This window comes from Melospiza georgiana, chromosome 5 (assembly GCF_028018845.1).
Source record: "Melospiza georgiana isolate bMelGeo1 chromosome 5, bMelGeo1.pri, whole genome shotgun sequence".
In the NCBI taxonomy this organism is placed as follows: Eukaryota; Metazoa; Chordata; class Aves; order Passeriformes; family Passerellidae; genus Melospiza; species Melospiza georgiana.
The window spans coordinates 48,461,589-48,483,308 of NC_080434.1; the positions used below are offsets into that span (position 1 = coordinate 48,461,589).

General features: G+C 46.4%; 3 protein-coding genes across 11 annotated transcripts in view; 1 reads left to right on the top strand and 2 right to left on the bottom strand.

Annotated features, from left to right (window-relative positions):
* FRYL (FRY like transcription coactivator) overlaps positions 1-5,872 on the top strand; it is a 163,509-nt gene extending 157,637 nt beyond the window's left edge. For 7 of the 9 annotated variants that reach the window (XM_058025353.1, XM_058025356.1, XM_058025352.1 and 4 more), the window contains 4 exons: positions 686-703; positions 1,669-1,779; positions 3,138-3,334; positions 3,762-5,872. In XM_058025353.1, the coding sequence (XP_057881336.1) occupies positions 686-703; positions 1,669-1,779; positions 3,138-3,334; positions 3,762-4,020 (585 nt within the window). In that variant the 3' untranslated portion in view covers positions 4,021-5,872. The remainder of the gene's footprint in view (positions 1-685; positions 704-1,668; positions 1,780-3,137; positions 3,335-3,761) is intronic. The other 2 variants (XM_058025351.1, XM_058025357.1) reach the window with 1 other exon arrangement.
* A 54-nt stretch (positions 5,873-5,926) lies between these two features.
* ZAR1 (zygote arrest 1) lies at positions 5,927-10,529 on the bottom strand. The gene is made up of 4 exons (XM_058025358.1): positions 9,507-10,529; positions 9,331-9,423; positions 9,182-9,256; positions 5,927-9,098 (listed from the first exon to the last, which is right to left on the bottom strand). Exons 1-4 carry the CDS (start codon positions 10,527-10,529, stop codon positions 8,955-8,957), a joined length of 1,335 nt encoding a protein of 444 aa, XP_057881341.1. The 3' UTR covers positions 5,927-8,954.
* Positions 10,530-10,657: 128 nt separating this feature from the next.
* On the bottom strand, positions 10,658-13,294 carry SLC10A4 (solute carrier family 10 member 4). Its single transcript, XM_058024707.1, has 3 exons — positions 12,903-13,294; positions 12,279-12,489; positions 10,658-11,611 (listed from the first exon to the last, which is right to left on the bottom strand). Exons 1-3 carry the CDS (start codon positions 13,286-13,288, stop codon positions 11,096-11,098), a joined length of 1,113 nt encoding a protein of 370 aa, XP_057880690.1. The 5' UTR covers positions 13,289-13,294; the 3' UTR covers positions 10,658-11,095.
* Positions 13,295-21,720: the final 8,426 nt, after the last annotated feature.

The following is a 21,720-nucleotide window of genomic DNA, read 5'->3' on the forward strand; positions in this document are numbered from 1 at the left end:
TGTGATTTGGTTTGCCATGACCACTGTACGTGCCTAAGTGCCATCAGTACACTCAGTGCTTTACAAAGCACAGGAGTGGGGAAGTTCACATCCCTAGTCTGACACATACATTTTCTGACCTCTTCTCTCCCTATCCCTCCTCCCCAAATTTTTTTTCAGAAATGGCTTGTAAAAACCAAGTGCAATTACAGTACAGAAATCTCTGAGAGGGGTTTAGAATTGAGTTTAGCAAACCCAAGAATTTCTAAATGATTCAGAATCCAAATTAACCTTGCATCTCCAATTTTAAAATGCATTGGTTTTGCTTAAACTATTGTGATACAGAACAAGAAGCTTTGTACAGATGTTCAGATCCAAGTGTCCTTGATTTTGATTACCTTAAATTTGTGCACCTTTCAGACTACACAATGTATGAAGACCAGACAGGGTTGTAAGAGTGTTATTCATGCTGTGGGGTAACAAAGCCAGTACTTTTTATTTTTAGATATAGCAGCAGCAACTAATTTTACGCCAAATTCAGCCTGGTAATTTTTTACATTCAGGATATGTTTGGAGCACGTTACTTGTATTTCTTCCTCTATTTTACCTGGGACATCTTTTACCCGAATTAAAATTATTTCCTACACTAATTCTTGCTCTTTTTTCTTTCTTTGTATTTTTGTGACCTGCTCATCTTCTTGCTTAGCAAATGGAAATTCTAGCAGTAAGTGACAGTTCTTGATTTATCAAATACTTAATCATGCCAGTCACCAAACTGGTCTCCATCTGTCTTGTCCATTTGTGAAATAATGATGTCTTGTCCTAGACTATTACAGAAATGCTGTGTGCTTCAGTTTTGCATCATCTAACCCATTAGACTGTTGGTCCTTTGTAGATAATAGGATCCTGTAGTTAGTAGAATGTTATAAAGATTATTCCATTAGCACTAGCTTTTATGTCTGTATGTGAAGCAGTATTAACACTGTCTGCATTTCTGACTAGTGTTTTAGAGACATAAAAATGGAAGCAAGACAGTGCATAAATTTATACTGCTATTTCATTTCCTTAAGAATATATCATGTGTTATTTTCTAAAGCAGAATAAGAGCTACCTTTTATAAAGAAAACATTATTCTTGCCTCCAGGAATGGAATTATTCTCTTCCTACTCTGTCAGGCAGTGTAAGCTAAGGGCCAGGTTATATACTGTGCTTACAATATAAATATTAATGGTTATAAAAGATCCTATACTTATGGACCACAACTGCTTCTTTTGGATATTAGATCTTGAATTTAAAACAGTAAAATATCAACAATAAAAGTAAGTGATCTATGAAACTCTTGGTTTTAAGACATGAAATCTTGAAATGTTCCAGACATTTCAAAATGCCTTTTGAATCACTTCACATCCCACTCCACCCCCTTTCTTGGAAATGTAACTTATTATAAGGTGAACTTCAAATCTCTGTGAGAGGCTACTTGTTAATCTAGAACTGAATGAAGCTTTCACCTGCTTTTCATTAGCTTACTGTATGTTAGCTTCTAAATATTTTTGGCATTTTCTTTAGTAGCCAAATTAACTACTTCTAATTTTGCACACTCTACTGAAGAAGTTGTGATTTATTGTCTCTTGCACTGGATAGTAGGAGGTTTGCACTTCCTGAATGTAACAGTGTTGTTTACGTTTGTAGGAGCTGGAGTTGTGTCGGAGGCTATACAAGTTGCATTTCCAGTTGCTGCTTCTGTTCCAAGCCTATTGCAAACTCATCAGTCAAGTAAAAACAATCAAAAAAGAAGCAGAGGTAATGAAAACCATGCCATTCAGCTAGTAATTGTTGACATTTTAAAAGCAGACAATTTAAAACACATTTTGATAACACTTTCATCAGTGGGACATCCTTTTAGAAACTGGAAGAGGGTTCCAGCTGTTTTATAGCCAATTAATAAAATATTTAAGTAGAGCTTACAATAATTTTCTGAGATGTTTAATTATCTGTGTTGATTTTTGTACAGCTTGAAAGCTCTTTAAAGAAAGACAGGAACGTAGGGAGTCCAATGATGAGGATTTTAAGTATTTCAGTGGCACTCCTGGTGTATTCTAATCAAGCTACAATCAAGGCACATCAAGTCCACTCAGAAGAGTTGAGCCTTTCCATAGCCCTGTTGTTTCCTACAGCAAACACCACCACTTTCTACCAACTGATTCATTTAACTCTGTCACTTCAGCCACCATTCAATTACTCTGCAACCTTAGTCCCCATCCTAAGCACAGTTAGTAGAACATAAGGACCTCTTATGCCTGATTTTTAGTTGTAGTAACTTCAGAAGTAAGAAGTTTTTTTCAGCTGTGCACATGTGGTCCATATGTGATGTTGATTGAGTTGTGTGCATTTTGCTATTAATAATGCCTTCTGTAAGTTCTCCCCTGGGAATGCAATAAACAGGGGTAGCAGAAAAAAGAAGTAGGCTTGGTCTTGATTGATATACTAGGGAGGAACATGAAAATCCTGACTGAAAGTGTTTTGTTTATGAGTAGCTTCAGAAAAAACTGTATGTTCCTCACTTGTATTTCCAGATTTTTGTAGAGGCTGCAAATAAGTTTGGGTTTGAAGAACACTGTGGAAGGTTGGCATCACATCAGTCCCACTTCTCGCCTAAGTTAGTCAGATGCAGAACCATGTTCTGAGAAATGGCCTCGTGTTCTACTCATGCATTGCAGCTAAAGCCAAAGACAGTATTATATACCCTGGCTGCACTACTGTTACTGTGCTGGGTTACCATCTTCCAGATTTTTTCCTTCATATTTAAGATGTCCTTGTAATGGCACCATTGCTGTCATACCTTTCTGAGAGGTAATTAATACCTTTCTGAAATGTTTTATTCTTCTCAGTTTCTTATTAAGTAATATAAGAAGAAAAGAATTTTTTTTAATAAATTTTAAAATAACTAAGAGGGAAATTTCATCAGGGAAAGCCCAAATAATTGACTTGCAGGCTTGGGCCATTAACTGTATACTTAAGCATCCGCAGAAAATATTTGGGTGTTCTTTTTCTATTTCTCTTTATTGCACAGGGGATGAAAAATAAAAACCTGATCTTCTGAAAATTATTTTGGTTTGAAATACATTTAAACTAAAAGAGATAAATTATACTTGTTTTAGGTAATAAACATGTCTGAAGAACTTGCTCATTTGGAGAGCTGCCTGAAAGAGGCCGAGGCAGTGTCTGACAGTGGTATTGAAGAAATTGAAATTGCAGAGGCTGCCCAAGCTAGCACAGAAACAGCTATTCACTCCCTCATTGAAACCCTGAGAAACAAGGAGTTTGTGTCAGCTGTGGCACAGGTCAAGGCTTTCAGGTAAGTTTTTAAGGATTGCTTTCAGATCTTGAGTTTCTTAACAGACATTTTTAAATTAAAAACAGGGATAAGTACTATTCCTTTTTTATAATTTCAGTTCTTGTCAGATGTCCTTGTTGAAAAGGACAAGCGCTGTTGCTTCATTACAAGTTTTGGGGTTTTCTTTTCAGTAATTTAAGAAGTAAAAAGCAATTTTAGTAGTACTTATTTAGAATTTATATCTGAGAAATTATACTGTTATTTACCAGGACTCTGTGGAAGACACTTGCCTCTAGCATTTTTCTGTCTTTTGTCCAAGTATCTGCTTGAAAGTATTTAAACTTTTGATTTTTAAATCCAAATTGCATGTTATTTCCCCTTGCATTTGCCTGTCTTCTGTTCAAGTATCTTTTAAAAGAACATTTAAATCTAAACTGTGTGTTTACAGATCTATTTGGCCCCACGACATCTTTGGCAGTTCTGAAGATGACCCAGTTCAGACATTGCTGCACATCTATTTCCGTCACCAGACACTTGGCCAGACTGGCAGCTTTGCAGTAGTGGGCTCCAACCAGGACATGTCTGAGGCCAGCTCAAAGCTGATGGAACTTAATCTAGAAATCCGAGAGTCTCTCCGCATGGTGCAATCCTGTCAGCTTCTAGGGAAGATCAAAACAGGAATAAATCTTGTGACCACTGGATTCTGAACAGCTGTCATTTAGAAAAGAACTGATCATGAAGATACTTCAGACTATTATTGAGCACCTTTCACAAAAAAACAAAAACAAACCTCCAGCAATCCTGACAAGCAACACACTTTTATCACAGCAAGAAACTGTTTCATCACAAGTAAAACCCTGAAAATCCTGTGAACATCCTTCTTGACTGCTCTTTCTACACAGCAGCCTGTGTGGCAGTAGTATTTTTTTATTAAATTTATGTATAAAAACTACATGAAAGGAAAAGGGCTTAAACACAATGCATAGATATGCATTATTTTCTGTTGTAACAGAACCATAAAGGATGTTTGCAAAAACAGCCTCTAGAGGTTGGATCAGTATCGCAGGTGGGATGAGGCTAAAATCAAAGCTGGTTTATTTTGGCTGAAGACCTGCAAGGCTTCCTGGCTTTCCAGCAGTAAAAGCATCAGCTTAACACCTAATGAGACACTTTGCAATGTCATGAAGAATGTGCAGTCAAACATGAGTAGAATGATATAGACTGCAAAAACCATTGACTTCTCAGTGTTTTATTTGCTTTTGTTGTCTGTTATAAGGAAATAATGTGTGTGAGTTAGAATGTATGGCTATGTGACAGTTGTTTTTTTGAAGGTATGGATGATTGTTAAATAAGGTCTCAGAGCATGCTTAAAAGAGCTGCAAGATTATTTTTGAAGAAATTTTATTTTATTAGATCTAATCCTCATAGTGTGTAAATGTTAGGACATTTAATAATATTTTAAACTGGGATTTCCCAGTGTTTCTAAAAGAAATAATATATCTGTTAAATTTATTGGAATGCTGCTCAGTTCTCTGACCAGTGCTTATGTTAAAATACTGATAACAACTAACCAAAAAGTAGCTGCCTGCAGAGACTTTAAAATGTATATTAAAGATATATGCTGCCCATCAGCAATTCTCATTAGAAGTTAACTTATTTTATTCTGTATATATTCTAGAAACTGTATAGTGCAAAACCAGTATTTTTCATGTAAATTTGTGCAATGCACTGTTAAAACAGTAGGTGTATAAAGCTATGAGGAGAAGGGGGCATTCCCTCTTGGTAATCACATGCAGTACTTGCAGTCTAAGTAGCCTGCAGGGTTTGAAGAGTTTGAAGGCATGTATATGCATCTTCATGACTCAACTGAAGCCTAAGGAATTGGGACTACAGGAAAAAAAAAGATAAAAAAACCCAACTACCAAAACATGCAAACAGGCAATATACTCATAGTTCAGTGTCAAATTCTGTAGCATAAAACAAACTGGATTCTGTTGAAACCAATAGCATTTTATAGAAAAAAACAAACAAACAAAAAAAAAACAAAACCAAAAAAACAAACAAACAAAAAAAAAACCAGAAAAAAAAAGAATGTAGTCCCACAACTCCTGTGATTTGAAAGGAACACCCAGTATTTTTATATACATCTCTTACCCACTGTGATTTTTTTTAATGGGCTCTAATTCCAGAGTTTAGAATGTAGAATTGAAATTCTTAGCTCTACCTTTTTGGGGGAATTAGGCCCCACTAGAAATGTAATTATGCTGAAATGCATTAATTGAAGGCACTGTGCACGCTGTTGGACTGCTGACAGTAGTTATGTTATCCTAACAAGTTCTGTAACTGGTCAAGGCACATTCATATTCACTGTATTTTTTTTCCCCTGTCCCTGATAAAATTTAATTATTTTGATGGTTTTGTGGTACTGTAGATGGTGTTCTTAATTATTTAACAAGTATTTACAGGGGAGAGGTAGTTTTATTTAGGGGTGCATTACACTTTTATTTACATCATCTTTTACCAGCTTTTTTTTGTAAAAATAAAAGACATTGTATCTCTCATTTTGTGTATTTTTACAAGCTAGAGTTTAAACACTGACAACAGAGGCCTGGGTGCCCTGAAAACATTTTTTCCCTTTTATGTCCTGTCATTGCAGCAGCATTTTTCTAGGCATCGTCTGAAGCTGTTACTGGGTTTCTCATGAAACTCAAACCTGAATTCATATATATAATTCCTTATGTTACACATCTTCCTCCATTTAAAATGGCTAGTGGAACCTGCACTATTGAGCAGAATCATGTTAGATGACTGTCTTTTGATATTGCTTTAATTTCATTAAGCTTTTCAAACATGACTCATCTACTGCATGAGCTGTCACCCTGCATTACATGGTGCCAGGCCTGTGCTGAATCCAAAGCTGTGGTAAAGCTGTGTAGAAACAAGCAAAACATGAGACAGCCCCTGTAAGATGCAGCAAATACAGCACTAACTGAGCTAACACTTGCAAAAGAATTTCTGTGAAAAAGCTGTACAGAGCTTTGAATAACTGTCACCCTTCCACTTTGCATAATTACATAGGTCAGGAGGAGCTTTCCTTCCTGCTGAGTCCAGGAACCAGTGCCCACCATCAGTGCTGTCATGGACATGGCATGGCAGTAAAGCTGAAAAACAGCTAGAGAGCACAGAATTGTACTTGGGCATCAAGCAGTGAAAGCATGGAACATATTTATGAAGAGGGATGACATGTAGAGCTACTCTGGAACTGAGGAATGCTACAGGATTAAGGAAAGCTTGTTTAATATGGCTGCCCACTGCACTGGACTCCTCCAAGCCACAGAGCCTTGCAGTAGCTGAGGGAAGCAGGGGTGGCCTCCTTGTTGCTACTCAGTTCACATCAGCTAAGCCTGTTCTACATCTTAGCATGCAGAACCAATGCTGCTTTGACTGTAGTTAGTAGGGATGACAGCCCTTAAGTGTTGCTAGATTTCACTTTGGGCTAGTACTGATAGTCATGTAAGAGTCATCATATTCACAGCAAGTAATCCTTAAAGCCATGTTTTGTAAGGATGCCTATATAAATAGGAAGCATTCAGCTGCTGCCATTGCCATGGCTTCACACTGACATGGCACAGAGTTTCAGTTCTCTCACTCATTACCAAGGTGCACAGACTCATCACAGTCAGTTTCTAAGTGCATGCATGGGGAACACACTACAGCCACAAGAATGGGGAAGGCAAAGAGGAAAACATTGAAGAACATCTTTGGAGGGGAATATGCTCAGAAATAAAGACATCCCAGATCACAGCTGCCACTGCAAACTGAGGCAGTGGGGCCAGGTGGCTGCAGAGGGTCCCAGGGGCATTCCTCAAACTGGAGGCTTGCCACTGCTCATCACAGTAACTACAGGTGAGTACAAGGCATGTGCATCTACAACAGAACACTGCCCAGCTGCAGGGCAGCTTTTCAAATTGAATTGGGCAAGGATGGAATTTGCTGTGAAAGTCTGAGTGAGCTGGTAAAGAAAAAAAAAACATGTATGTTTCCTTTTACTGTGATCCATGGAAAAACATGTCAGGTAGAAGCCTGAAATAGAACCATGCTCTGCTCTGGAAGGCGTAGGTCTGCTTCTTCCCAGAATGCCTCGCACTGCTATAATAATGAATGCAGCAAGAATAAATAAAATTACTTTGCAATAAATTGACACTGAGGCATTAGGTCTACTGCAGCAGGTTCAAGGGGCATATTGAAACAAGGCAGGAATTTACAGCAAGATAAGTGAAGCATATAGAAATAACATTCACTGCCACTTATAGAAACTGGCACTGAAGCTGTTCTACAGCATGGGCTCAGACTGATTCTCTCTTTAGCATTTAACAGAATGGTCTCTCAAGTAAGCTGGGTATAGATGTAGAAAAGTTTGCTATAGCAAATATAAAAAAAAAAAATCATTCTTTTGAAAGAGAAGTTATCTTGAGAGTTCTGCAAAAGGCTTGGTGACTATGCCCAATTTAAAAATTAACAGTGCTGGTAGCATTCTCAGAAAAGTAGGTTTTCATCTGAGTAGTTGTTCCAGCTTCATAGCTAAAAGGTAGACTGGGGCAGTGGTGTAGGTTTTGCTAGCTTGTGAACCTGCTCAGATGGTGATGCTGTACATTCGTGGCAGAGCCAGTTTGTAACACTTGCCTGAAGCATGGTGTTCCTATAGACAGCACCACCACCCCACAGAGAGCATCATCTGCAAGTAACCAGTGCTGCTCCTGCCATTACTACCAAACATGACAAGTACAATCCCTAGCTGCAACCCCAACCCCAGAGGAGTGTGGCAGTGTCAATCAAACTCCTCAAGTATAATCCACTGAGTGCACTGCTCTTGCACTTCACCTGCAGATTGAAAAGGAAGCCAAGCAGATGCAGTATTATTGCATCTTGCTCCTCTGAAGTGTCACTTCTCTCTGTAACCTTGTGTGAGATGAACAATACATTTACCAGGAGACCTCACCGTAACATCAGCAACTCCATTCCTCAGCACTTTGTGAGAACCAGCCCTGAAAAGCTTTCTTTCACTTTTACCTACAGACAAAAACACCAACTTAGCTAAATGCAGGCCAGTACCAGTAGAAGTGATTCAGTACTTACACAGCATTTCTCAATCATTTTCTAGTGATGAAAAACAGGTGCAAGATACTTTATATATTGAATAGAGGTGTGCAAAACAAGTGAATACTACTGGTGTTTTGTTCATCATGAAGGATGGTCTACTACCTACTGCAGATGTCAATTTGATGTTAACTTCAGGTATTTGATTGGTTCAAGAGCAGGAGCAGTAACAGAAACCTTTTCCACCTGAGAGTCTACAAAATCCTGAGTCAGTTGCTTCCAAGACCATCACTGATTTACAATACACCTCTAGGCTTGTTGCCCATGCAAGTTACAGAATTTACAAGATGCATCCTCTGAGCTGGGCACAAACCCACCTGATCATTTGAGTATGCTTTGCAATGCTTTTATTTTCATGCTTTCCTAGCTACATCTCACCAATTACCTTCAACAATACCATCAAAAACAACAACAACAACAAAAATCTGCTCTACTTGCAGTTTTCTTGAAGAGCTCTAAACAAAAACAAAGAACCCCATCCCACTCAGATGATGTATTTGAAACTGAAAGTGCTATCGCAGGAGAGGCGTTTCCCTTTGCATCTCCCACAGAGGTCCTGGCGGTGGGGCCTCTTGGGATCCACGTGGCGCATCTTCACGGGGCAGGTGCACCGCGTCTGCTTACAGCTCTGAGGGAGGGGAGAAGGCGGCGGTCGGCGCGGGCAGCCGGGCCCGGGAGAGGCCGGGCTCAGGGCAGGGCGGGGTCCCTTACCTGGCAGGTGATGTCCTCCACGCGGTACGGGTTGTAGGACTTCTGGCAGGTCCGGCAGAACTGACGGAAATAGACCTGTGAGGAAGGCCGGGGTCAGTAGGAGGGAGGCGGCGAGGAGCGCTCGCCGGGGCAATCCGAGCCGGCCCTACCTTGTTGGTGCCCTGGACGCACCAGACGTAGGCGCTCTCCCAGCGGATGTTGCAGGCCTTGCAGTGGTAGTACCCGTACTTCTGCTCCAGGAACTGACGGGGACAATGTTATTCGACGGTGCGGCCCCTCCCGGGCCTGCCCGGTCCCGCTCCGCTCCCCCACGGCCGACACTCACCTGGAAGCGCAGACGGGTCTTGTCCGCCGATGCCTGCTGCTGCTTCTGGGGTGAGGCCGGTGGTTCTGCCGGCTGGGCTGCCGGCTCTGCCGCCCCTGCCTGGGCTGAAGGCTCTGCTGCCCCTGCCTGGGCTGAAGGCTCTGCCGGCTGGGCTGACGGCTCTGCCGGCTGGGCTGACGGCTCTGCTGCCCCTGCCTGGGCTGAAGGCTCTGCCAGCTGCTCCTGGCTTGCCTCCGTCGCCGGCTCCGGGGGGGCAGCCGAGCGCTGCCCCAGTGGCTCGGCCGAGCGCTGCTCCAGCGGCTCGGCGCCAACCTCAGGGGGCTTCTCCCAGCTCGCCCTCACGGCAGCCGCCTCCGCCGCGGCCTGCGCCGCCCGCTGCTCCCTCAGCGCGGCCGGCTCCTCCTCGACGGCCGGCGCCTTGTCCTGCTGCTGCGGCTGCCGCTCCGGCTCCGGGCTCGGCTCCTCCAGGAAGGCGGTGAGTCTGCGGGACGCCACGGGCGAGTAGACGGCGATGGTGCGGGGGAAGCGCACGGCGCGGGTGTTGGTGGTGGCGGGGCTGCCCAGCTCCTGCTCTCGCTGCGCCTCACGGGGCCGCGGCGCAGCGGGGACGGGGCGGCCGCGCAGCAGCGTGCGGCGCCCGAGCGAGCACTGCACCGAGGCGTCCTGCCGCGGGTTCACCTGCACGCCCACCTCCTTGGTGTTGGCCTTGCGAAGCCGCGGCGTCAGGTTGGGGTTGACCTGGGACAAGATGGCCTTCAGCTGCGCCCGCTGGTAGTTGTCGAAGTACTCGGCGGCCGCCTCCCCGTAGCCCGAGTAGTAGCCGCTGCTGCCCCGCGGGCGCCAGCCGCCCGCCGCCCCTCCTTTGCCCCTGGGCGGTGGGTAGCGGTAGGAGTACGGGTGGTAGGCGGTGTAGAGGTAGCTCGCCATCGCTTCCTCGGCCATCACACCGGACCCAGGGCAGCCCCCGGGCAGTGGCCTTAAATACCCCCGGGGCGGGGCCCGGCTCCCCTGGCCCCTCACCATCCCCACCTGGTGCGCGGCCCTGGGCCATTCCCCACTCCCCTCACAGCTCCCCAGCTGAACCAGGTAGCGCGGCTATTAATTGCCTCCGAGGGAGTAAACGGGAGAACACGGGTTTGGTTTGGCTTCGCCATGTATTTGTGGTGATAACAATGAGAACAATGCTTTTACAGCAGGTGGGAGGTACAGAGATACACATGCCACGTGGTTTTTCCTGTCATCTGAACTGACACTGAGTTGGTGTTTACTCTGTAGAACCCTGTTTCTTCCTTCTACCCATTCCTGCTGCACTCAGCCAGGCAGCAGCTTTCTTGCATGAAGTTTTACAGTTACTATTTTGTGTCGCAGTGATGCTTTTTCCTTTTTTTTTTTTTATTTTTTTTCTTCACATTTACTTTTGAGGAAGTAGGACTGTCTTGGTAATAAACACATATCACCTTGTACAATGGGAGTAGCTGGAGAAACGATATAGGCTGGGCAGCTCCACTTGCACAGCAGCGAGCACAGCCCCAGCCTGGTTGCAAGCACAACACACATTCACGTCTCTGGGAGTTACCTCTTTGTCCTGCCTAAAGCGCTGTCTGAGTCGGCTCCATCTGAATGGAGTTGTGCTCTTCTGTGGTCACTGTGCCATATGAAGTATCAGCTACCTCCTCTTCCTTCAGCTTCTTGTAGGAAATATCTGTGTCTTCCTCTTCGCCAAGTGCATCTTGCTTGTAGCTGTCTTTTCCGTACATCTTGTATGCCAGCACAAACAGTCCCGCTTCTGCTGACTGAAACAGCGCATAAAGCAAGGGAAACATGTACATGCTCCCTATGAGCTCCGGGGAGAAGGTGAGTTTTAGGATGGCGGTGCAGAGCTGGACGTTTTGGCACCCTGTTTCCAAAGATACTGTTCTCCTGCAGTGTGGGGGCATTTTAAAGACCGTGGCTAAGCCGTATCCCAGGGCGTACCCTGCCAAAGGCATCAGCACTGCAATGGCGTAGACAGACGCAGGAATCTGTGCCAACAGGTCTGGGCCCAGCATGGTCCCAGTCAGGATGAACAGGACCACCAGAGTCACCAAGAGGGACCACAGGGAAATCTAGCAATAGACAGAGACATTGATAAACAACATGAAGGCTATTATTTTGAAAGGATAAGCAGAGCAATTAGAGGCTTGCTAAAGAATCTAAATGGCACAACGTGGTTGCACTGCCCTTCCCAGGTTTGCTCCTGGCCTGGGATTTTGGTAGTGTTTGATCATATCTCAGGAAAGGAATGGGCTGAGGTCATCCTCCATCTTTTTGCTTTGGAATGACTTGCTGAGAAACAAGAGTTGGGACTTGTGCCTCATTCTTCCTTTTTCAATTAAGCTAATTTAGTTGCACATTTTAAGGAAGTGTGGCTGTGCCCGCAGGTTGGTTTTGCCTGACCTGGGTGCAGCAAGAGTGGGGAGAAAGTAGGATGTCAGGGAATGCCTCTGCTGCAGGGTCCAGGATGCCTGCCGGGGGAGAGCACCACGCTGCCCTGCCTCCTGTGTGCTGCGACAGGGGGTCACCCGCCCTTTCTCTCGCTTTCTCTGTCCCACCCTTTTATTTCAAGACTAAAAGTCTTTGTATTTCACCTAAGTAGCTGAACGTGCTTGTGTGACACTAACACCGGTTTGGAGAGACCACAATGCTCGCTGCCATCGGCTCCCGGTGCCCGGTGCCGCCCCGCTCCTACCCCGCGGCGTGGCCGCCCCGCTCCGCTCCGGGCGCCGTGCCTACCTTGACCAGGAGGTCGGCGGCGCGGGGGTGCCGGTAGCGGATGAGCACCCCCAGGCCGATGGGCAGCAGCGTGCTGCCCAGCGTCAGGCTCACCGCCCCCAGGGGCAGCAGCTGCACCACGGCCGTGTTGATCCAGTGGCGGCTGTAGATCCAGAGGCAGAGGGGCATCAGGAAGAGGGCCAGCAGGGTGGAGGAGGCCGTCATGATAATGCTGCTCCGGGGGAACCAAAGAAGTGCTCCATCACCGCGCGCCCGGCCGGGGAGCAACCCTGGGAAGCTCCAACCCCCGCGGGAAGCGGCTTCTGCAGCCGGCCGGGCGCTTCTCACGGCAAGAGCCCGCTCGCTCCCCTCTCTCCCCTCTCCATCCTCCACCCCCTTCCCTGCTCCGGCCAGGGCGCGGGCACGCAAGCTTTTTAGGGAAGGAGGCAGGAGGCGTGTGTCGGGCTCTTGTAAGATCCTCCACGGCAGAGGCAGGAGAGCAGTGCTGGCGATTCCCAGCGCGCCGTGCCCACCCGCCCGTCCGTCCCGGCTCCACCGGCGGCAGATGCCCAGCGAGCCCTCCCCGCTTCCCGGGGCCGCCGCAGCCCCCGGCCGGCTGGGGGCGAGGGGCAGCGGGGCACCTACCTCAGATTCATATCCCCGTCGACGAGCACGGACATGAGGTTGGAGAGGTTGCCCCCGGGGCAGCAGCCGCACAGCAGTACAGCCACGGCCGCCACCTCGTCCAGGGCGAAGATGAGGGCGAGGAGGAAGGCCAGCAGCGGCATGGCCACGAACTGTCCCAGCAGCGCCAGCAGCAGCCCTACGGGCCGCCGGAGCTGCTGCCCCAGCTGCCCCAGCTCCACGGCGCAGCCCAGCCCCAGCATGGTCACGCAGAGCCCCAGCCCCACCAGCACGCTCAGGCCCTGGCTGAGGGAGCGGTCCCCGAAGGTCTCGCCGCCCCCCGCCAGGGACCCGCCGTCGGGGCCGGCGCCCCCCGCCGCCGCCGGGGGCTGCGCGGAGCTGGCCATGGGCTGCGCGGCCCCGGGAGCCCCGAGGAGAGCGCCGGCGGAGGGGCGGCCGTCAGTGCGGGGCGCGGGGAGGTGTCGCCCCGGCGGGCGGCGGTGCCCGCATCCCTCCCCGGCTCCCTCGCAGCTCCGGGCGCTGCCGATGCGCAGCGGCCGCGGTCCCCGGCTCCTGTCTGCTGCGGCGCCGCCCGCGCGTCCCCGGACCCACGCGGGGCCACCCCCGCCGTGGGCGGTGTCTCGCTGCAGCCTCGACGGCGGTCAGCGCCGGCCGCCAGCGCCGCCCGGGCCCGGCGGAGGGAAGCGCAGGCGGCGGCGGGTTCGCGGCCGCATCCCCCTCTCCGGTGCGACCCCCGGCAGCCTCTTCTGGAGCCAGCACGGCCCGACCCTTCCAGCGGAGGACCTGAGGTATCACAGGATTTACTTTGGAGTCGGCATTACAGAAAGGTCAATTAGCGTCGCAGTGTCACGCGATGGGGGTGGGCAGCACTAGACCCCTCTGCCGAGGGATTGCCAAGCTCGTTCCCCCTTCAGCAAGTTGCTATTGATATGAAGGTTTTGGAATGTGTGAGGAAGGATGGAAAGCCTTTTCATGAAGTCGAGAAGGCACCACTTTCTGCTGGTGGGGACCCAGAAACTTGTCAGGAGAGGTGATACCTTTTAAAGTGTAGTCAGTACCCGTGAAGGAAGCAGGCTAGCTCAGAGGCACACAAATATTCAAAGCAGGGTAAGACTCATAGTCTGTCACCCAAAAATCACATCCAAGGGCAATTAAACTGCTTACAGTCATAAAATTGTGCTTACAACATTTGCTTTTCATTTAATAATTGTGTGTCACTCTGTTCCTTCAGGAGTGAAGTGCTGTATAGAATGCCCAAATAGACTCACAAGGGCAGGAGTTCCTGAGAGAGGAGGGCAGCGATACATCGTGGCTCTCACTCTTGGCACTGCTATTGGCCTTGTCTTAGGAATGTAACTCTTTCCCTCCTTCACCCATGGGGTTTAGAGGGGTCACAGCCACCACTTCACATTACCACTCCTGGGTGAGGGTAGCTGATTCAGGACAGCATCCCCAGGGTCTCCCCGTTGGCTTCTGCACTCTGTGGCTCTATTTCTGCATGGGACATTTCGGGTCACAGCTGAAGGAGAGTCACTGGGTGTAAGGAGACAGCCTGTGGGAGCTGCCCTGACTGGCTGCTTGCCTTAAGCTCCATCAAACAGCAAGTTTGGGTAAAATTTTAGGTTGTCCTGGGACTCGAGTAGAAATTATTGGTGACTTGAAAGAAAACTGGACGGTTTGCTTATTAAACCTTTGGTTGTTTCTTGGGGCACAGGTGTTACAAGAAGTGCAAGCAGTACCTGGTGACAAAATCCTGGAAAAGCAGCTTTGCCAAAATGATGCCAAGTTCAATACTGTTCTGTCTGTGTTTGTTTCCTTGTCATTAGCCTAAGAAGAGCTCAGATGAGAGCTCAGGGAAGATGAGTCATCAGAGCTGAACAACCAAATAGGATCCAGATTGCTTTAGTTCATTCATATTTTTGGCCTCCAGAGGAGGGGAGCTCAGGATCTGGTTGGCTTTTTGAGCCAACAGCATCCTCCGGATTTAATTTTCTGGTTTGCATACACAGAAGAGTGCTTGCAGTATATTTATTGTGGTTCATAAAGTCTTACCCCTGTTATATCTTATTTCATCTGTCATGTAGCCAATTCTTTGCTTTGCAACATGCAGGTCATTTGCTTATCATACCCTCCTTGGTCTGTAAGAAATGCCTGGGTGTTCCCTGTGCTGTAGCTGACCAGGGATCACTGTGGGCAGACCCAGGATGGATCCACTGTGTGAGCACAAGGGGGCTCTTACTGAGCAGGTCAGCACAGCCAGCCCTCCTGCTTTATCTCTGACTGCCACTCCCCAGACTCCCCACTGCAGCAGGGCTGGCCACAGGAAGATATTTTTGTATCACAATGTGTGGCACCTATGGTGCAGGCAGTTATAGGAGGAGTCCAGTATCCCTGGAAGCAGATGCAGGCTCTTTCAGAGCCCACCCAGTCAGCATAAACTTCAGTTTCAAGGGACACTGAACTATAGTGGGAAAATGTCATGAATGCATTGCAACAAAACAAGACCTCTTGAGATTTTTCTTATAATTCAGCAGCTAAAATTTAAGTTAAACTCTTGGTTTAAACATGAGCAGTGAAGCTGCCTTCAGGGAAAGCTAAATCGGAACCCAGCCAATCAGTTTTGTAAATTGTGCATCCACAAAGTACCTCCACTCCAAGTGGGCACCTGACATATTTTCACATGGAGCATTTGGAATGAAAGAAATGTTGTACCTGCTGCTGAGCATGGTTCTTGTCTCTAACTTGCTGCAGGCTTTTCTGATATGTCATAATGAAGGCACAGTCTGGAGTCTGGAGTGATGCTGAGTAGTTTTGCAGGATCTGGCTATGAGGCAGCCAGCTCACACATAGTGAACACCTCAATGTATCTACACCCATGGATAATTCCTTTCTGCTTTCTTTTGGCGAGGGCAGGAGAAAGGATACTGCCTACCCTACTATTACTAGAAGCCACAAATTGAATATTTGAGTATAAAAAGACTTGGCAAGTAAACCTGATCATAAATCATTCTCAATTATTCCTTGTTAGTCCTTCTGTTGAAAAATGGGTAAAAGGATAAGAGTTAGCAAGAACAAAGGAGAGGGAGGGAAAGGACCACTGAAATATGAACTTGTTGTAGTTTGTAACTTATATTAAAATATTGCCTTACAATAATCTTAGAAGAGGGTTGATTTCCACAGAAGAGCACTTGTGCTATAAGCCAGACTGGAGAAGGAGAAGTCTCTCAAAACCAAGGAATTTTGTTTGCTGCTTTGTAACAGGATTTTTGTGCCTTCCCTTTATTTAACTAGAATCAAAGGTGAAAAAGAGAGGATAAATTTGTAAGGAATTCTAATGGTGCTGTAAGGAATGAGCAAAGTAACCTTGCTGTTTACCCAGTGACTGCTTCAGCATAATGTTGCTTCTCCTGACAGAGATTAAAAGCATCTTGCATAGCCCAGGACTGCTGCAAAATTGCAGTCATTATGTCTATGCTTCCTCTTGGTGACCCCCAAGGGAAGTCACTGTGGGTGTTGTCCTCTGAGCTGAATTTGGGGCAGCAAGAGGGGGTTTGGTGAGTGCCTGTCGCTCTGCAGGCTCTAAAGCCTCAAGCAACAGGGGTTGGTTTGCAAATCCCAAGTGAGTTAAGGATAAATCAGGGTCTTGAAAGCCTAAATCCCGAACATGTGCACTTCAGGTGTGTGCATGCTGTAGTTATGAGCGCTCCATAAAAGCAGCCAGTGGGGCTGGGTAAGAAAGCCCAGGGTGGTCACCCCCTCTTTTCCCTCTATTCCCATTTCAGCTCGATATCCATGTCGGCTCCTCCCGCCCTGGCTCCCGCGCGCTGTGCCTGGGCCTGTGGGAAGTGGCGTCACCCTCCCGTAAGTCACGCTCTGCCTCTCTGCAGTCCGTGCCAGCTGATTTGTGGAGCTGTGCTGGTGTTTGCAGAGGAGAGGCCTCTGAAAGATAGTCCTGGAGGATGGAAAGCTTTCAGTCAGCACCTTAAGGCAGTGTGCTACTAAAGATGCTGGGACAAAAACTGCTGTGAAAGTGATGTTCAGGTGAGACCCAGCAGGAGCAGTTCCTGATTTCCAGGGGATGTACAATCCCTTCATTTCTACCTTACTTGCTATGCACCTAGGCTATGGATAGAAATAAAATTAAAGACTCAATAGGGAAATAATGATTTACCATGGGAAAAAGAAAAGTCTTTGCTGTTGCCTTGAATTAAAATATTCCTTTGTATGTATTGTGTGATCCCCTATATGCAGTTAAAGATAATTTTGTGGTAAACTCCATGAAATGCATAAGCTTGATCTTTACTTATAATGTAGATCCAGAGCACTGATTTTTGTGGGTTAGGAGAATTAGGAGTTGGAACCTAATTGTGTAGAGATATTGGTGCTTTTGCTTGTTCTTCCATGGTTATCTTTGTGCTGGGAAGGATGTGTCACCTGTTCCTTTGCTGAACTAGGGCCTGTCTCCCACTCTGTCTCTCAAGAGTGGCAGCACACAGGGGACTTGGCACCTTTTGTCACTCCCACCCATAGCCCACCTTCACGGAGCCAGCAACTGTCAGATCTTAGCAGACAAGTGACTTTATCCTTTTTAAAAATTTTATGTTGTTTGGGATGTTGTTATGTTGTTGTTATGTTGTCTGGTCACTAAACAGGTGAGAAAATACATTTTGGAAATAAGGTGAAGCACTGAGATCTGTGCAATCAAGTTTTTCCCAAGAAACCTCCCCAGGCAGACACAGGCAGAAACTGCTTTGGTGAGGATGTGCTGGTTGATCAACGTTGCTCCTGGCCCAAGCTGCTTGTGGGTCACACAGAGGCAGAGTGCAGTTGTACCATGGAGGTGGAGAAAACACAAGAGTTGTGGGTTTCCTGCTAGTTCATTGCTCCTGCAGATGTCTGTAGTGCAGAAGCACTAGGATAGACCTGCCTTTCCTGCTTCCCAGGCTTTTCTGCTGCTGTTCAACATGGCACCTGGCCCCATTGCAGCACTGTTACATCTCATCCTGAGCTTGTTTATCTTCAAGTCTTCTCTGTCCTGTCCTTAGCAAGGTGCTGCTGCTCAATCCTGCTTGGTAAATCTCCACAATAATCAGCATCTTTTATTCCATGGCCAGCATCCTCAACCTGTTCCAGGGTCTGAATTTCAGGGTGCAGAAAATTAGATAAATGTCCCTTCCTCTCCTCTTCAGCAGCAGTCGTTGCTGCGTCCCTGTCTCCTCTCAGAGATGAGATCCCATCAAATCATCCTTGCCTTCTCCTGGCTGAGGTGGCAAAGGCATCCAGGCACCCTCCTCTGCTGTGCTGTGTCTGCCTCTCCTCTCCTCTGCTGTCTTTGTAATTTTTCTGTTCATGGGAGTGCCATCCCCCTTTTCCCATGGGCTCTTCTTCCTAATGATGCCCGTTTCAGTCCAGTCCTGCTCTGTATTTATGCCTGCCTTGGGAACAGTGCCATCTACCAAGCAACTTAGAGCTTCTGAGATTTTATTAAATTGAAGTGGTGTGGAAGGGAAACAAGCATGAGCCTTGTTACCTGGCTGGGCAGTCTCCTTTATGTCCCCCCTATACATTCATTCTCTGACCATATGGGAACAGATCCTTTCACTGAAGCTCTGGGATAGCAATAAAGGGCAGAAATTATTTAACTCCTCCTGTTGCACTTGGTGTTCCCTCACGTTTATTTTTAAGATGTCTGAAACATTAATCAACAAGTAAGTGCACGATGCCTCAGGTCGCAGTGTTCCAGTACTTCATAATTTGAGCTAAGTGTATAAGGCTGCGTGATCTGCCTTCTAAATGAAGAGGCCTTTTGCCAGCCATCCCATTAGAAAAGGTCTTCTGGTCCATGAAAAGAGATGAAATCAGGGAATCACTGAAGGATAATTTTGTAAATTGACTGCTGACAGTGCGTTGTTTAGGCAGTTGTATCCCTACAACTGTAAAACAATTGCTAGCAGCAAGTTTTTCTTTAAGCAAGTAAATGCCTTTGTGTGAGGTACCTTTACCCAGATTAAGATAAGAAAGGATTTTGCCTCATTTACTATTCCCTTTTGTTGTCATTTGATCTTTTTCTGGAGTTGGAGTATTATCAGAATTAAAATGAAAAGTTGTAATAAATGACCTGATGACTAATGCATGCCTTGGTCCAGAAGAGCCAAAATTATCATCCTGCCCCATCAGATAGGGACAAGGAGGTGAGATGAGGATGACTGAAAGCACTGGATTCAGATTTAAAATTCAGTGGTATTTTGCACTGCAGGCACAGGCTCTTACAGGCACGTGTTCATAGGACTTGAGAACCAGGCATGTCTTGGATGTCAGAGCTCTGATTGACCTCCCCAAGAGCGTCACAAGGTGCCTGCTCAGCACCTTCCCTGATGGTGTGGGGGACCCTGATGGCTGTGGACATCAAGGCCAGAGAGCACAGTGACAATGGGATGTGCACAGCCTGGTAAGTGTTGGGGCTTCAGGATGGGCGTGCAGTTGCAGCTCCTGGTCCAGCTGGGTTTACTTGGCATCCATCGCCTGCTGAAGGTCCCAGCCCCCTTTTAATATTCTATGTTTGAACCTGGGGTTAAGGGCATAAATCAAGAGAGGTAATATGGCAGTAGATCACACAGATGTGGTTTTGTGCCTATATAACCTATAATTTGGGTTTTGCAAAAAAACAGATCAGAGGAAATGACACCAAGATATTGTCCCACAGATTAATTTAGTTGTCAAAAATGTATAAATAAATACATTTAATACCATCTATAGCAGCAATTGCTTCATAGAGTATTCATTTAATTGAAGAAAGACTCCCAAAAGAAAAATTACATCACTCACCTACCAAAGCTTTCTCCATATTAAAAGGAATGATAATGGTGAGCCCCGTGGGAATGGTAAGAATTAATAGCATCAATATTCTGTATCTCAGGTTGCACACAAAAAATATCTTTGCACTCAGTTACCAGCCATTTGTATCATGCCATTGAAGGTGCCTGGATGTGGACTAAAGCTGTTTTGTGCTAGCATGAGCATAGAATAAAAATCCTTCTTGTCCTGCTGCCAAATTTTTACCAGATATTAAAAATGAGTATCAGTAATGCTGATCAGCAAATAAGGAAGCCCTTCAAAATAGGTGCACCATTACCTAAATTAACTCTTGAGCTGTCTAGAAAAAAATGTCCGGGAAATGGGGAGAAATAAATCTCAAACGTAATAGACATCTCTTAATACTTGCCTTAGCTAATGTTGTATATTAATCCTATGAAAATAGCCTTGATACAGTGTTATGTGCACTTTTAAAACTGTGATGAAGCAGAACATTTTTGAATAAACCACGGTATCGGTAGAGCCTGTATGTCACTGCAGCTGAGGCAGAGGTAGTCTGGGCTTTGTGTATTTGTTAATTTTCCAGAGAGATGAAAGCATGAATTTCTTGATCAACAAGATCTTTTATTTCCTTTCTGCATTGCCTAAGCAGAAATGCTGGGTATGAAGTCAGGGGAATATTTGTTCCTGCCTGTGCTGTCCATTCTGCCAGTAGCTGAGAGTAATCTCTTTTTATAAGCTCACAACTGCTCAGAAACACGGTGCTGTAAGAGATTGGGATTAGATACTGCTGGGGCCGATACAGCCGTGGTGCTGAAGGCCGCATGGTCTGGGCAGGCAGCACCATCTCCCGGGAAAGGTCAGGCGAGCATCTCTGCGGCAGCGCGAGCTGCAGCTGCTGACTTGGCTTTGGGGTGGCACGGGCTCCTCGTGGCCCTGCTTACCTGGCTGTCTGTACCTTGTGCCCTTTAATGTGCCCTTTAATGTGCCCTTTAATGCCCTTTGTCCTGCGTGGTGACACCGCCGGTACCAACAGAACCTCGCGTCTCTCTGGGGCGTAAGTGCGGCTGGAGCTGCCGGCAGCGCCTTCGGGATCGCAGGCGTCTGCCCAAGCTGGAGACGTCAGGTGCAGTTCACAGCTCAGAAATGAAGTCTGTGTCCTGAACTGCTTGCAAATTTTATTAAGCTGGCAGCATCTTGCATCCTGCCTCCCAGAGAACGAGCTTCGGACAGAGCTGTTTCGGATTGGTTAGTCAGTAGAAGGAATAAAAAGCGGTCAGCCCCTTGTTTCAGGGTGAAAGAATTAAAGACAAAAGATTGGAATAAACATACACAAAAGGGCCACCATAAGAGCTTCTTTCCTCTGCTCAGTCCATTATAAGAAAGCAAAATATTAGTGATATTATTAAATTAATTTTAGGATATTAAAATATATAAATTACTAAAATAATATAAATAAACATATAACATTTATTTTGTACACACCGTTTAAAGCATATAATTTCTAAATAAACTCTTTGAAATATATTTTACCCGTATGTACGTGGGTAATCTAAATGCTGAGGAAGTTTCAGTAGGGGACCCTTGCTGCTGAAATCAAAGTTGACTGGGACCAAAGAAGTCTCTGCCCACAGACATCTGTAAGATGTCAGTGCTCAGTGCTTGCACCCAGCTGTGAGTGATACCATGCAGTAACCCCAGGCCCACAAGAGAAAGTTCACCCAAACAAACCCGGCCCAAACCCCTCCAGGCAAGGGAGCCCTGTGCAGGATAGAAGCTGGGGATGGGCAGGAGATGACAGAGTCACCACTTCCCATGGAAATCCAGAAACTCATCCTTGCAAAACAAGTTGCTTCAAGCTAACACCAAGAAGTCTAAACAAGTCCAGGTCCCAAATGCAAGGTGCTAATGCAAAGCCAGCTAGTGAAGGGACCTTCCCTGTCCCCAGAGAGTTTATTATCAAGTGCAGAGATGCAGGGTCATGACATTATCATGGTTATGTACA